A 13377-nucleotide genomic window follows, 5' to 3' on the forward strand; every position below is an offset into this window, starting at 1 on the left:
TACTTCTTCCCATCCTACCAAAGCATGTGATTGAAGGCAACTGGACCGATCCATAGAAAATTCCTACAAATGCTCTCTATCATATCCAACACACTCATAGGTAGTATATAAGTCGATAACCGGTAGTTACTCAAATTATTTAGTACTGATAGCCTTGAGTAGTTGTAGCCTTCCCAAGATATGACAAAAGTTTCCCCTCGACTCTGAACCTTCTTTGTAAACTTATCAATGAGAGCCGGTAGTTCTCATGAGTTAACATTGTAGTGATCAATGGCATTCCCGGATACTTTCTTGGGCAATTCTCCACTCGTAAATTGCATAACTTCTCCGATATCATTACGTAATGGCTCCTCTATCCCCGAAAAGAATAACCGACTCTTCGAATGTTCACTTCTTGTTTTGCATTCCTTTAAGATTGTTGTTTGAATTTTGTTCTCGTGTCTCCATACATAAATGCTAGCAAATCATCCGCAGAAAAGATAAAGTGGGTGATTAGAGGGTCTCAGACATTTATAATGCGGCTTAAACCGCCTTCTCTCGACACTATGATGCATAATCTCGTCAATAGTTCCATGACCATTACAAACAAATAAATACATCGGATCTCCTTGTCTTATCCCTCTCTCCCCTTGAAATATCCATACGGTGCTCCATTAATCATGATAGAGTAAAAGGAGTTTCAATACATACTTTAATCCATGCAATGAATTCCTCGGGCATGCCATATCTCCTTAGAGCAAAGATCACCGCTTCCCATCTAACCAAGTCATATGCCTTCTTCAAGTCTATCTTTGCCGCACATCTAGGTGGTGAGTAATTTGTGATAGTTATGCAAAAGTTCATGTGATAAAAGTATGTTATCTTGTATCCTTCTACCCGGTACAAAGGTCGACCGATTATTGGATACAATCAAATTAATGAAGTCCTTCATTCTAGATGTTAGAACCCGTAATGCATTTATAGACCACATTGCAAAGACGCATTGGCCTATAATCCCCCAGTCTCTGGGATTTGTACCTTTGGAATTAGAGTTATGCATGTCGAAGTTCACTTCTCCTAACATTTTCCACGACCTGAAAAACTCGCCTTTGCTCTCACCACATCATTTCCTACTATATTCCATGCTGATTTGAAGAATTTGGCGAGAACCCATCATTACCGGTGCTTTGTCATTGTCAATCCTTGATAAAGCTTTTTATGATCTCATCTCGCGTTCTGAGTTTTCCTTAATTGTTTGCATCTCTTCGTTGATCCCGTACCTTTGGTGTATATTTTTAAAGACATCAAAATTCACTTCCGGCAAGTTCTTCGGGTTTGTAAACTTTCTCATAATATCTAGCACATTCTTCTCAATCTGATTTACATCATCTATCAAATTCCCTTGTTCATTCAAAGGCAGGTAATCTTATTTGTGTTTCTTCTTGCTTGAACTGTTTTGAAAAATAAAGCGGTGTTGCTATCCCCAAGGACAATGGATCGATCTCTAGATTTCGTCTATGGAACTCTTTCCTCGATAATGCCCGCTTTAACATGCATGTGAATGGCTGATTTCTCCTCTTTGATGAGCGAAACATTTAGTGGGTCTATCTGTAGCTTTGTTTGTACATCTAAGAGCTCCTTCTTGGTTATTTCAGCCCTTGTAACCACATTCCCTATTCTCTGCCTATTCCATACAATCAAATCACCCTTCACTTGTTTCAATTTTCTCATTAGGATGTACATAGGGTTTCCTTTAAATTCAGTTCCCCAAGCCTTCCTGATCACCTCCTTATAAGTTTCTTCTCGGACCCAGAAGTTAAAGAACCTGAACGTTCTCTTCTTTTGCTGTCTCTGCTGTGCCGAGTATACTACCATGACAGAATGATCTGAAACTGTTCCCGGATTTCGAAACTCAGCCTCGTAGTCTTCAAACTCATCATACCACTCTGCGTTCACCATAACCCTATCTAGTTTCCTCCATGCTCTATCAATCCTCTTGTTACTCCATGTTAGCGTATTCCCCTTAAACTTTATATATCGGTCTGTAGCAGTTACACATTGCAGCAAGTCTGCAAAATGGTGGTGTCTCGTTGGTAGCCCCCCTACCCTCTCATGTGAATGTAGAACTGAGTTAAAGTCTCCAATTACCATCCAAGGTTTTTGAAAGGTGAATGAAAAATTACTCATTTCATCCCATAGATTTGCCTTTATATAAGATGCGTGCTCGCATAGATAAGCGAGAGCATAAAATTCTTCCCATTCTCAGAAGTGTCACTTCCATCGGAGACACTTTGCAAACTCTTGATTACATTAGACACTATGCATACTTGTGTATCCCATACCACCCAAATTCTCCCTTTGTCACTAAACTCATAGTTATGTTCTCACGCTTCAACACTGGAAAGCATTTGGTAATCACCGCGATCCATGTTTCCTTGCTTCACTTTTGTTTCCACCAATGCCATAATATTAATATTATCCTTCCTAACTAATTCCTTCACCTCATTATGCTTAAAGTTCTGATTGAACCCTCGATATTCCAAAGATGCCACATTCATCATTTAAAGAGGTGAGTTTGTTTTAGAGAGCCATTATTGGCACCCTCTTTCCTCTTAGCACTACTTGCTACTTCCTTTGTGTTGATTACCTCCCGTGAAATGTTTTGTCTTGTATGAGTTCCGGGGCTGGCGATTGTTATTTTACTCTTTTCAATTTCCCTGAACTCTTCCGCTTATTCGCTCATTACTCTTTTCATTCTTATCGATACTCTTGTCTTTTTTCATTTTCACTATCATTCCTTGCTCGATTGTATGCTTCCTTTTTGGGGTCTCCCATTTCCCTTCCTCAACTATCTGTCTTTCTTGGATATCGGTATTCTCCACTTCTTTCCTTTGTGTGTACTTCTTGTACCTCATGAGCTTTCCTTTCTCAATTTCACCTTTTTCCTTACATATTGTGCTTGTATTCTCTCCCTCTTCCTCTTCTTTTATTATCCTTCTTTAGCCATACCAAGATCGGTATTTTTATTGCTAACTCTCCTCGGGCAATTATGCTCCAAATGGCCAAACACTCCATAAAACTGAACATCTAGGTGGCTTCCGGTTGTATTCAAAAGAGACTTTATAAAGCCCTTAAAAACTGAGGAATGCTCTCGGGTATGCACACTTGGTGTCCACCTCTACACAAATCTTGTAGCGATAACTTGTTCTCGTCATGTTCTCTGTTAACTTGTCAATGCGTAAACATTGGTATGCCCACAAAGACTTCTTGCAACTTTGAACCCCTTGCTTATTCCACATCTCCATTGGTAAACCCTTGACAATAACCCATATTGGTATTGTTTTAAGTTCTCTCGTTAACTTCCACGAACACTTTCCATGGCCTTACCAAACAAGCGGTTGGCTTGCAATGTGGAATGATCCGATATCTAACACTTCCCTTCTATCTTCCTCCCGATCAAACTTGAATGTAAACATTGCATCCCCATATGGCTTCATTGAAAACCCTTTCAAGCCCCATGTTCTGGTAACAATCTCCTTCACATAATTAAAGTTAAGTTTTTTACCAACAAAAGATCCCACTATCAGGTTCTCGAATTTCTTGTTGTACTCGGTGAACTGATCGCTTTTGATATGAATCACTTGCTTCCCATTCTCTACAGTTGGTGGTATGTATTCCAACTCATCTTTCCCCATCGTCTTCTTGCCCAAAACATCTGCCCATGAACTCTTTGTGGGTTGCTGATGCTTCTGACTATCTATCGCAGACTTTCCCAATGTTTCATTTGTACCCTCAGTAGTAGGGCACATGGTTCCCAGGTCAGCTATTGTATGACTCGATTCCACATCTCCATTCGAACCTCTAGCCGCCTTTCTCTGTAAATCCATAGTCGCCTCGATATCGTATTCATCCTGTCTGCGAACTTTTGGGTCTTCTCTTGCTTTTAAGAATTCCTCCTCATTTGTTACTTCATCCTCATCCTCTCTCTGGTTTAAAAGATCATCATGTATCTTCATTATTCTTCGCTGTAGCATTTTTTCAAGTGATCCTTTACCATAAGTTCTCTCGAACTCAGTTTCCAGTTCCTCTGATTCCTCGTCATTGTTTGAATTCCTATTAGGTCTAGGAATCCCGCTCTCATTCTCTCTTGTTTTTTCTTTTTCCATATCTTTTTTTGCTAAAAGACAAATATACCCTTAATGAAAAAATCGCCCACTAAAGGCCACCATTAATGAATTGAAATAAATACCTAGTTTTTATTTCGAATTAATACAAGGAGAAGATAAATCATTCATCCTTGTATTAATTTCGAATTTTTTTAGTTTATATTTTATTGTTTTGTACTATAGATCCTCGCTAACATCTTTATTTTATCATGCTATGGAAAATAATCAATTTACAAATGGTAAATCAGGAGAAAAAAGTTTCAAATTTACAAATATGGTTTTGGGTTCAAGTTCAAGTTTTTTTATTTTTGTTTATTTTTTAGCGAAAATCTAGTGTGCGCAGGGTGTACCCATACGCAGGCCTCTGGGCCACTCATATAGGCAGGGGGTTCGTGTGTATTGCAAGGCGTAATATTTGTGAGCGGCTAGATGTCCCTGCAAGACAAATTACATCGTGATGCACCATAGACGTCCTCTATTTTTTATTGATTGATTCTATTTTTTTCTCTATGTTGTGAATTGGAAATATATTACTTGCAGAATTAGAAAGTTTTTTTTTTTGGTGAAATTGGGTTAAAATGATAATTTCCACCCGACCCGGATGACCCGTCCCGTAGGCTGACCCAACAGGCCGGGTGATGGTACTAAGACATGACACTTCAACCCGCCCCGCCCCGCCCCGCCCCGTCAAGGACTACTGGATTTGTATCTCCTAGACCCGCCCCGCCCCGACCCATCACTATTTGACCTGCAGTTGACCCGCCCCGCCCCGTATTACACCCCTAACTTAGAGGGTGTTGAAGTCTTGTCTAGAGAGAAGGATCAATCCTTGTGTAGGGTTGATCTATTTGTAGTTGACAACGTTGTTTCTGCAGTTGTGTTTATCCTCAACAATTGGTATCGAAGCCAGGTTTACGACCTAGGATTTTGAATTTTGGTGAAGAACCATAGTGCTCGGAATTTGCGTAGACAAAGTGTTTGATAAAATTCTCGAGTGAGTTTTCTTGTGGGTTACTTTATGTGACTTGTAGAAATGACTCCCAAGATGTCAATAGCAAAGTTTGAACAAGAGAAGTTTGATAAAAAAAAAAAAGCACAAGAAAAGACGATGAGGGTGATGTCGAATGAGATGACTTCCACAAGCAAGTGGAAGGGTAGTTCTAAGAAGCGTTTAAAATATGTACGGTGCTACAATTGCAAGGAAAAGGGGCATTATCTATGTGATTGCTCTAGCCCGAAAAAGAGTAACAAGATGAGTGGTAAGTTTGAGAATGAGGATGTTAGTGAAGCAAGTCTTGCTTCCGGCTTTGATGGGGATGATGTAAGTCTTTTGGTGTCTAGACAAGACGCCACATGATTGAAAAGTAGATTCTTGATTCCGGGTGTTCCTACCACATGTGTCCAAATAGAAAGTGGTTTGCTACCTATGAGAACTTGAGTGGAGGTTCCGTTTTGATGGGTAATGACGTTGTTTGTAAGATAGTAGGAATTGGAACTATTCGGGTCAAGATGCATGATGGTATAGTGAGTACTTTAACCGATGTGAGGCATATTCCTGAGCTAAAGAAAAACCTTATTTTTCTTAGTACCTTAGATTTCAAAGGCCACAACTTTGTGGGAAATGGTGGAGTCCTAAAGATCCTTAGTGGCTATTTAGTCATTATGAAGGGTCAAAGACGTGAAAACTTGTATACTTTATTGGGTAGTACAGTGATATGCGATGTAGCAGTGGGTACATGTGGTAATGATTTTGAGTGCACAAAATTGTGACATATGCGTCTTGGGAATATGAGCCAAAAGGGATTGTCTGAGTTGTGCAAGTGAGGGTACTAAAAAAAGGGTTTTTGTATCGATTTTTGGTGTGTTGGGTATGTGGGAAACCGACACATCAACTTTTTATGTCGGTTTGAGGTTTGTTTGTATTAGAATCAGGTTTGTTGTGTCACTTCATCGAAAATCGACACTACAAGTTCTTCAATTGTGTCAGTTCTACTCAAACCGACACTACAACACAAGTTGTTGTGTCGCTTGGGTGAAAACTTTAAGTTTAGTGTTTTTTATGCTTCATGAGGCCGACATATCAAAATTTCGGCAGTGAAATGTTTGATGTATCCCGCTCCAAAATATTTTTGTCTCTCTCCTCTTCGGCAGAAAAAAAAACTCTATCTTTTTCGCACTTTCAAAATTTGAATACCACAAAACACTAACCCTAGCAAATCAAACCCTCTTCGTTCCCCATTCTTCAACGCGTCAGTTAATTTCTAGGGTTCATTGTAAATCTGTGTGTGCATGAAAGGTATCGAATTTCCTTTTATCCTATATATTGATCTTTACTAGATTATTACTAGTTAATTTGTTTGATATATATATATATATCCCTCTCTCTTTCAATGTAATTAGGGTACGGTTTAAGATTTTGTCTTTGAATTGATGTTCTTATGTTGGTACGGTTTAAGACTTTGGTTTTCTACAGAGAGAGAGAGAAGAGAAGAAAAATGGCTTTGACGAATTTCATAATTACAACCATTTTTCTAACAGAATATGCTTCTACTTCCAAGTAAATTTAATTTTCTTTTTGTTTCAAGTTATTATGTAGCTGAATTTTCATTTTTTGTGATTAGAGTCAAATTGTAGGCTAAATTAGTATTAAAGGTGTGAAATTTTATTGTTAGATCAGTTTGTTATTTTTAATTGTTTGATCTTTTACTAACAAAAATAGATTTGGGAAAATTCATAAGTGCTATATTTGTGTGCATCTTGGAAAGTCTGTATAAATTAACTTTGCAAGCATGTGAGGATGATTAAGATATATGTGGCTACTGCTAGTGTATAAAAGATAGAATAATGACTAATCCATGTGTACTTTGTTGAATTGTACGTTTATGATTGATTTTTTTCATGGTAAGTTCAATTCAAACTTGCCTCCTAAATATATTAGAAGGATAGAAATTTGTTTGGGGGGGGTGTTTATATTTTACAACTTAATTTTCTTGGTGGGATTTGGAAAGTGATTGTTTGTTCGCTATATCTGTAGGAAATGAAGATTTGAGTCTTAATTATCCAAGCAATATCTATTTAAGGTAAAGTTTCTGATTTTTTAAATTGGTGTTTAGTTAATTCGTGCTTTTCTTGTTTCTGTGCATGTTAGAATTTCTGCATATGGACTATTTGGTTTTAATTTGCTGTGAAATGAGACTGGAGTTCTTAAATTTCCTCATCATCTTGTTGGTTTTGGAGTGGGTTAGTTGTTATTTGTTGTATATCTCATTAGTTGCTCAAAGTTGAGGTAGGTGTTTCCTCCTCTTTACTTCCACCGTGTTACGAGCATGCTAGGGATTTAACTCAATACTTAATCATGTTTTCTTTGTGTTATATTACATTTGATTTTGTTGGACTTTAGTTCATGCATAGTGCTGATTTTTATAACCATGTATAATAAACAGTCTTTCTAATATAGTTTATGATGCATTTAGAATTGTGTAGAACTATTTTTGTGGCTTGTGGTAGATTATTTATGCTTTGTTATGGTTATTTCAACAACAGTATTAGGACTGCAACTATGTTGGAAGATTTGAATACGTATGCGAAACAAATCATAGAGGCGAGTGAGTACGGTATAATTTCGGTGTCATATGAACTAAATCTTGTTTTGGCCATATCTTTGTCGTTTCAAATCCGTTAAGTTTTACGAACCGTTTTCACCGCTGTCTTTGTGATTTTAGTAAGCATCCTCTGGAACTATTGAAATGTTCAGAACTAGCGCTTTAGTACTATCAATTGGTCGTCATTTGTTGTGGGTCGGTGTATGTCGAGACTTAAGGCCTTGACATTTTTGGGTATACTAAAGTGTAGTCCCCTTGAGTTAATGATTTAGCATTTGTAATGGGATTTTAGAAGTTGGTTATGGATGTGGTTTTAGGTGCTGGGTTGGCCATAGTTGACAGCACGTTAACTCTTTTTTTTTTCTATTTTTTCTTGTTTCAGATCAAAGTCTCTCTCCTCTCTTCTCTCTCACAGAAAAAAGAAAGAGAAAAACTCTTCAAAATTTGAACATCTCTCTGTTCTCGACACATCACACTCGCTACCCCTATGGAGAAGATATCAAAAGAAAAAAAACTTGAAATCTCAGGCTCGCGAAACCGAAACCCATCCCACTTCAAAAACAGACGGTCTCCTTTCTCACACCCACCTCCCTCTCTCTCTCTCTCTCTGAATTGAGCATGCATTTTTCTAGGCTCGGCACCCTCCCTTTCTCGTTCTCGTGCTTCAATTTCAAGAATTTCATAGGTGAGTTGCTTTCTATTTGAAGAAATCACTTTGTGTTTTATCATGGAATTGTTATTTCGAATCTGTGGAGTTTATTTTGAGGTGATAATTGTTAACCCTAGGAGAGAGAGAGAGAATAAGAGGAAATTGAAAGAAGTAGCCATGTTGTTGTTGACGACAAAGCGAAGCGTGAGAATTCAAATTCACTTGTAGGAATTGGTTTTGCTTCTCAATTTAATGTGAGTAGTCTATAAATTTAAATGGATTAATAATTGATTTTTTTTTTTCTATTTGTTAATTGTTTGACTTAGTTTATTTGGATCTATGAGATGAAAATATATTAAGTTACTCGAAGTCACGCTTGTTCTGTTGTCAAGTTTTTTTTAGATATGGGTTCGTGGGTAAGCTTATATTTTCGATGGTAACCCTGTGTGAAAGTCAATGTATTGCTTGAAGTGTTTATATGCCTAATTTTTATTTGTTTTGAAGTATCTTGAATAATACATATATGAGAACTATAAATTTTATGTTATTGATGTTAAGATACTTTGGTTTTCCTGGGTGTTTCTATGGTCGAGCATCGGCAAGGCTTTATTTGCTTAAAGTGTTTCATGTTAGAACCTTTGGATTTTGGGAAAAGTTGTTTATAGCTATGGGTTAAAAAGCTTGCAGATTACAATTTTAACTACATTATATTGTTTGGATTGTTAAGCATGGGATAGCTACTGGCACCAAGGTTCACTTTTTATGTGTATGAACCTAGTTTAGGAAATATTCATAATTGTATGTTTGTGTGTTAATCCCTAGTCCGCCATGACTCTTTTGATATGAAAGTCATGTAATGACTGATTCTATTGTATAAAAATTCCTCGGGTGAATCTTTTGGGGTGTAGTGAGTAGTAAAATTCTTTGCTTGATCACTAAGGTGTGTAGGGTTAGGAAATTCTTTGGTTACGTTGTACTGCCCAAGGTGTGATTATATATTTTTGGCCCAAGTGTTGCTCTTAGCCCAAGAGTGGCTGTTGTAATATTTAAGATTTGATATATAACGTGCCAACGTATAGATCCTATCTTCTCAGCGTTCTGTGGTCTTAGTCGATATCCCGACAACGATGGATGCCTGTTACCGAGAGTGGATCAGGTTATACGGGGAGACACATGGATATATGTGTCAGTTACAGCAGTGTGTAGAAGTGACTATCGTGGTCGTAGCTAGGGATTTTTGTGTATGATAGTATAATGAATTTGGATATGTTAACTAGTTTCACTTGTTTAAAATATGCTTTGCAAGATGCATGGTAAGTATATGAACCTTCTTGTAGGGGTGGATTACCATATAAAGATTTTTGGACAAGGCAAATCTATTTTATTTGTTAGATTACTTTGATAAAAGGACGTCTCACACTATATAAAGGAACTAACAGTCATGATGTAAATTATACAATGTTTTTAGTATATTTTAGACGCGCTAGAGAACTGGGTTTCGTCCAGACGGTTAAGTAACTGGGTTAAACAATGAGATATCTATATTGTTATGATTTTTAGGTTATGACAGAATTTAAGTTTATGAAATGTTGAAAATACAGAGGAGACTACCGAAATTTTTGTAAGATTTTTTTGTCTTTGTTTAGTTTTGGTTTTGCTTAGTTGGTCCAATCACGTCCTGAGTTTCATAATGACTGTAGATGCCATGTGTCTTTGGTAATCAGTCATTATGAAATTTGGGGTGCGACAATTACTTACTAGTTTCTAAACATGCAAAAGCTACCTACATGGTTTATTTTGGATGCATGACATTTAACGAAGTCCATTGGTTTTGCTTCTTGTCTCGCAATGTGCACCTTTAAATGCTATCAGTGCTTGGGACATATACCATATTCTATTTGTTATTGTATGGTCTAGTGTATGAACCTTCGTTCTTCTATCGTCCTAAGTGTTGGAGTTATTCCTAACATGAGGATGAGGAAGAAGAAGAGAGAAATCAAGACTCTTCGCGTGAAGAGGTCTGAGTGCGCGCGCGCTCAGATTGGTCAAAACCCAAGGTGCACTCGCGCCCTTGTTACTATACTGGAAAAGAAGATAGTTTTTCAGCCTCTCACGAACAGACTCTTGAGGGTATGGCACTAAGATTTAGCCTTGCCGAGAGCGCGCCCGCCCATGTCTATTTTTGCAAGTAACCACAAATCAGTTTTTTGGGATATAAACCAAAAACAAGGTTTTGGAAAACCTAACACAAGAAGCCAAAACCTAGCCAACAAAAAAGTCACGAAATTGAAACCCAATTTTGAAAGCAATCAAGATTGAGAGAAAACCTTTGCAGAGAGAAAAGCCTGTAAAGAGAGAGGAGTGATCTAGTAAGGTGAAGAGACTTGAGAGAAGTGATTGTAATTTTCCTTCCCATGTTATAAAAGGATTAACTCTTGTGGAAGTAGGCACCATTGGCCGAATCACGTTACATCTTTGTGTTGTGGTATGCTTTATACTTTCTTTGCATTATTATTTGTTGTTGATAGCTGTTTAGAGAGTTGGGCATGCTAGGTTGGTTGAAGTGAAAATTTAGAGTTTGTCTGGAGTAGTAATGTGTTCATATTACAAGTTATCTGTGTAGTGGGGATCGATTGGTATTGTTATTACCCAACACTAAGTTATCAATTTCAATGTTCAAGAATTGCGTGTGTTTGAGACTTATTTGCATTTGTTGTGTTTTAATTGTAGTTTAAGTTTGTTGATTCATTATCATGAGTTGATTCTAGGTCTAATAATTCTACATTTCTTGGTTTTTTTCTAAGGTGTTTTTGATTGTTTTGCTTCCCAAGCATTGTATCCGGCATAAAAGCTTTTTTTAAAAATCGTGGGTAAGTATTTATTGTCTACATCATTTTTACAAGTTTTAGTTCTTGAATTTAATTTTGTTACCTTGAATATATATATATTAGCAACTTAATAGGCCTTATTAATTTAGTTCACGAACATTTTTTTATGAGTTCATCGACTCTAGTATTTTACGTCTAAGGATTTATCTACTAGTGCATCACGACATAGAAGCTTTTTGTATCCTTCACGAAGGGAAGAGTTCTTATAGTCTAGTTCAGCCTTGATACTATTCTCATGGATGAATTGTTATTATGAGGAGTCTTCTAATCTTTATTGGTTTGTCGTAAACTCGGGTTTCTAAGAATTGATATGTCTAATCTTGAGGTCGGAGTCCTCTAATTGTTATTGGTTTCGTAGTTTTATTGTTACCAATTAACTAGTTCTTCTTGATGTACTATACTGGATTTTGTCGCTTTACGATATATTGAATCTAACTAGTTCTTTTGTTTGTTTTTTTTCTTTTTTGTATATTGAACTTAATAGATCGGGGCTATGATGACTGAATAGATGCATGGATATGCTAGACGTTAAGTCATTTTCTTGCATGGTGTTAGGCTAGGCTGAATAAATTTTATTTTGCAAGTTTTGTAAACATTTGAAGTTGTATTTTGGTCGGTTGGTTGTTTGTAAACTTACGTTGAATAATGAAATTATTTAGTAATGAAATAAAATTGTTTTTGAGATTGTTAGTTGTGTTATATTGATGTGGATGGCAATGATTTTATACAGGTTAATTGTTGTTCTCTATTTTTTTTTTCGAAACAGGTGATCCACTAAAACCGACACAAGAAGGGATCCAATTTTGTGCCGTTTAAAGAAGAACCGACACAACAACTTTATTTCTTGTGTCAGTTTGTGCTTTCCCCAGAGCAAATTTATAGTTGTGCAAGGCTAAAACCGACACAAGTAGTATACCTGTTGTGTCAGTTTATACTTAAAAACCGACACAAGTACTATATCTATTGTGTCGGTTTGATATAAACTTGTTGTGTCACCACTACTTGTGTCGCTTTGTAAATCAAAAAAACCCGACACATCAGACTTGTTGTGTCACTTAAAAACCGACACAACAAGCCTTTTTTTTAGTAGTGGTGGGGTGGGGCTACTGAAAGATTTGGAGAAACCAAGTATGGAATTCTGCGAGCATTGTGTCTATAGCAAGCAGTGTAGAGTCAAGTTCGGTACAAACAAGCACAAGGCGAGAGGCATCCTGGATTATGTGCATTTAGATGTGTGGGGACCCTCTAGAGTGGATTCTAAGGGAGGTAACCAGTATTATGTCTCTTTTATTGATGATTATACACGCTATGTGTGGGTATATATCTTGAAGTCCAAGGATGAAGTTTTCGAGACATTTAAAAGGTGGAAAGCAATAGTTGAGAAACACATAGAAAGAAAGGTGAAAACTTTGAGGTATGATAATAGTACTGAGTATACCTATGGTCCTTTCAAGGAGTTCTGTGCCCAACAGGGTATTGCTAGACATTGGACAGTGAAGGGCAAGCTGCAGCAAAATGGGTTAGCAGAAAAAAGAATGAATCGCATGTTGCTTGAGAAAGCTCGGTGTTTGCTTTTCAATGCCAATCTTGGCAAAGAGTTCTGGGCAGATGCAGTGGCCATGGCGTGTTACTTGTATAATAGATTACAAGTTCCAGCGATAGACTACAAGACACCTTATGAGGTGTGGACAGGGAAACCAGCTGATTATGATACTTTGCGTGTGTTTGGATCTAGTGTTTACTACCACATGAAGGATAGTAAACTTGATTCTAAAGCTAAGAAAGCTATATTTTTGGGCTATACAAAGGGAGGAAAGGGATACGGATTGTGGTGTCTTGAGAACCACAAGTTCCTGGTCAGCAATGAGGTTATCTTTGGTGAGACTTCGGTGCTACATTTTAGTAGGCCGGAGAAGGCTGGAAATAGTGGTGATTCTATAGAATCTCAAGTGATTGAGATGGAAGAGTCAAAGGATGCTATAGAGAGTGAGGTTCTTAATGAAAGAACTATTCAACAAGAAGTAGAGCTACAACAACTTGAGCAGCAAGCTTTGACTAGATCAAAGCCAAAGAGAAGTGTGAAACAAGTTACA

The 13377-nt window shown here is 37.2% G+C and overlaps 1 protein-coding gene across 1 annotated transcript; it reads right to left on the reverse strand.

Moving 5' to 3' along the window:
* Positions 1 to 1494: 1494 nt before the first annotated feature.
* Positions 1495 to 2130, reverse strand: LOC147512184 (uncharacterized). The gene has a single exon (XM_086598674.1). It carries the CDS (start codon positions 2128 to 2130, stop codon positions 1495 to 1497), a length of 636 nt encoding a protein of 211 aa, XP_086454800.1.
* Positions 2131 to 13377: the final 11247 nt, after the last annotated feature.

Source organism: Coptis chinensis, chromosome 3 (assembly GCF_015680905.1).
Source record: "Coptis chinensis isolate HL-2020 chromosome 3, ASM1568090v1, whole genome shotgun sequence".
In the NCBI taxonomy this organism is placed as follows: Eukaryota; Viridiplantae; Streptophyta; class Magnoliopsida; order Ranunculales; family Ranunculaceae; genus Coptis; species Coptis chinensis.

Coding starts and splice junctions, on each gene's coding strand:
- LOC147512184 (XM_086598674.1), bottom strand. CDS start 2,130: ATGGTAATTGGAGACTTTAACTCAGTTCTACATTCACATGAGAGGGTA.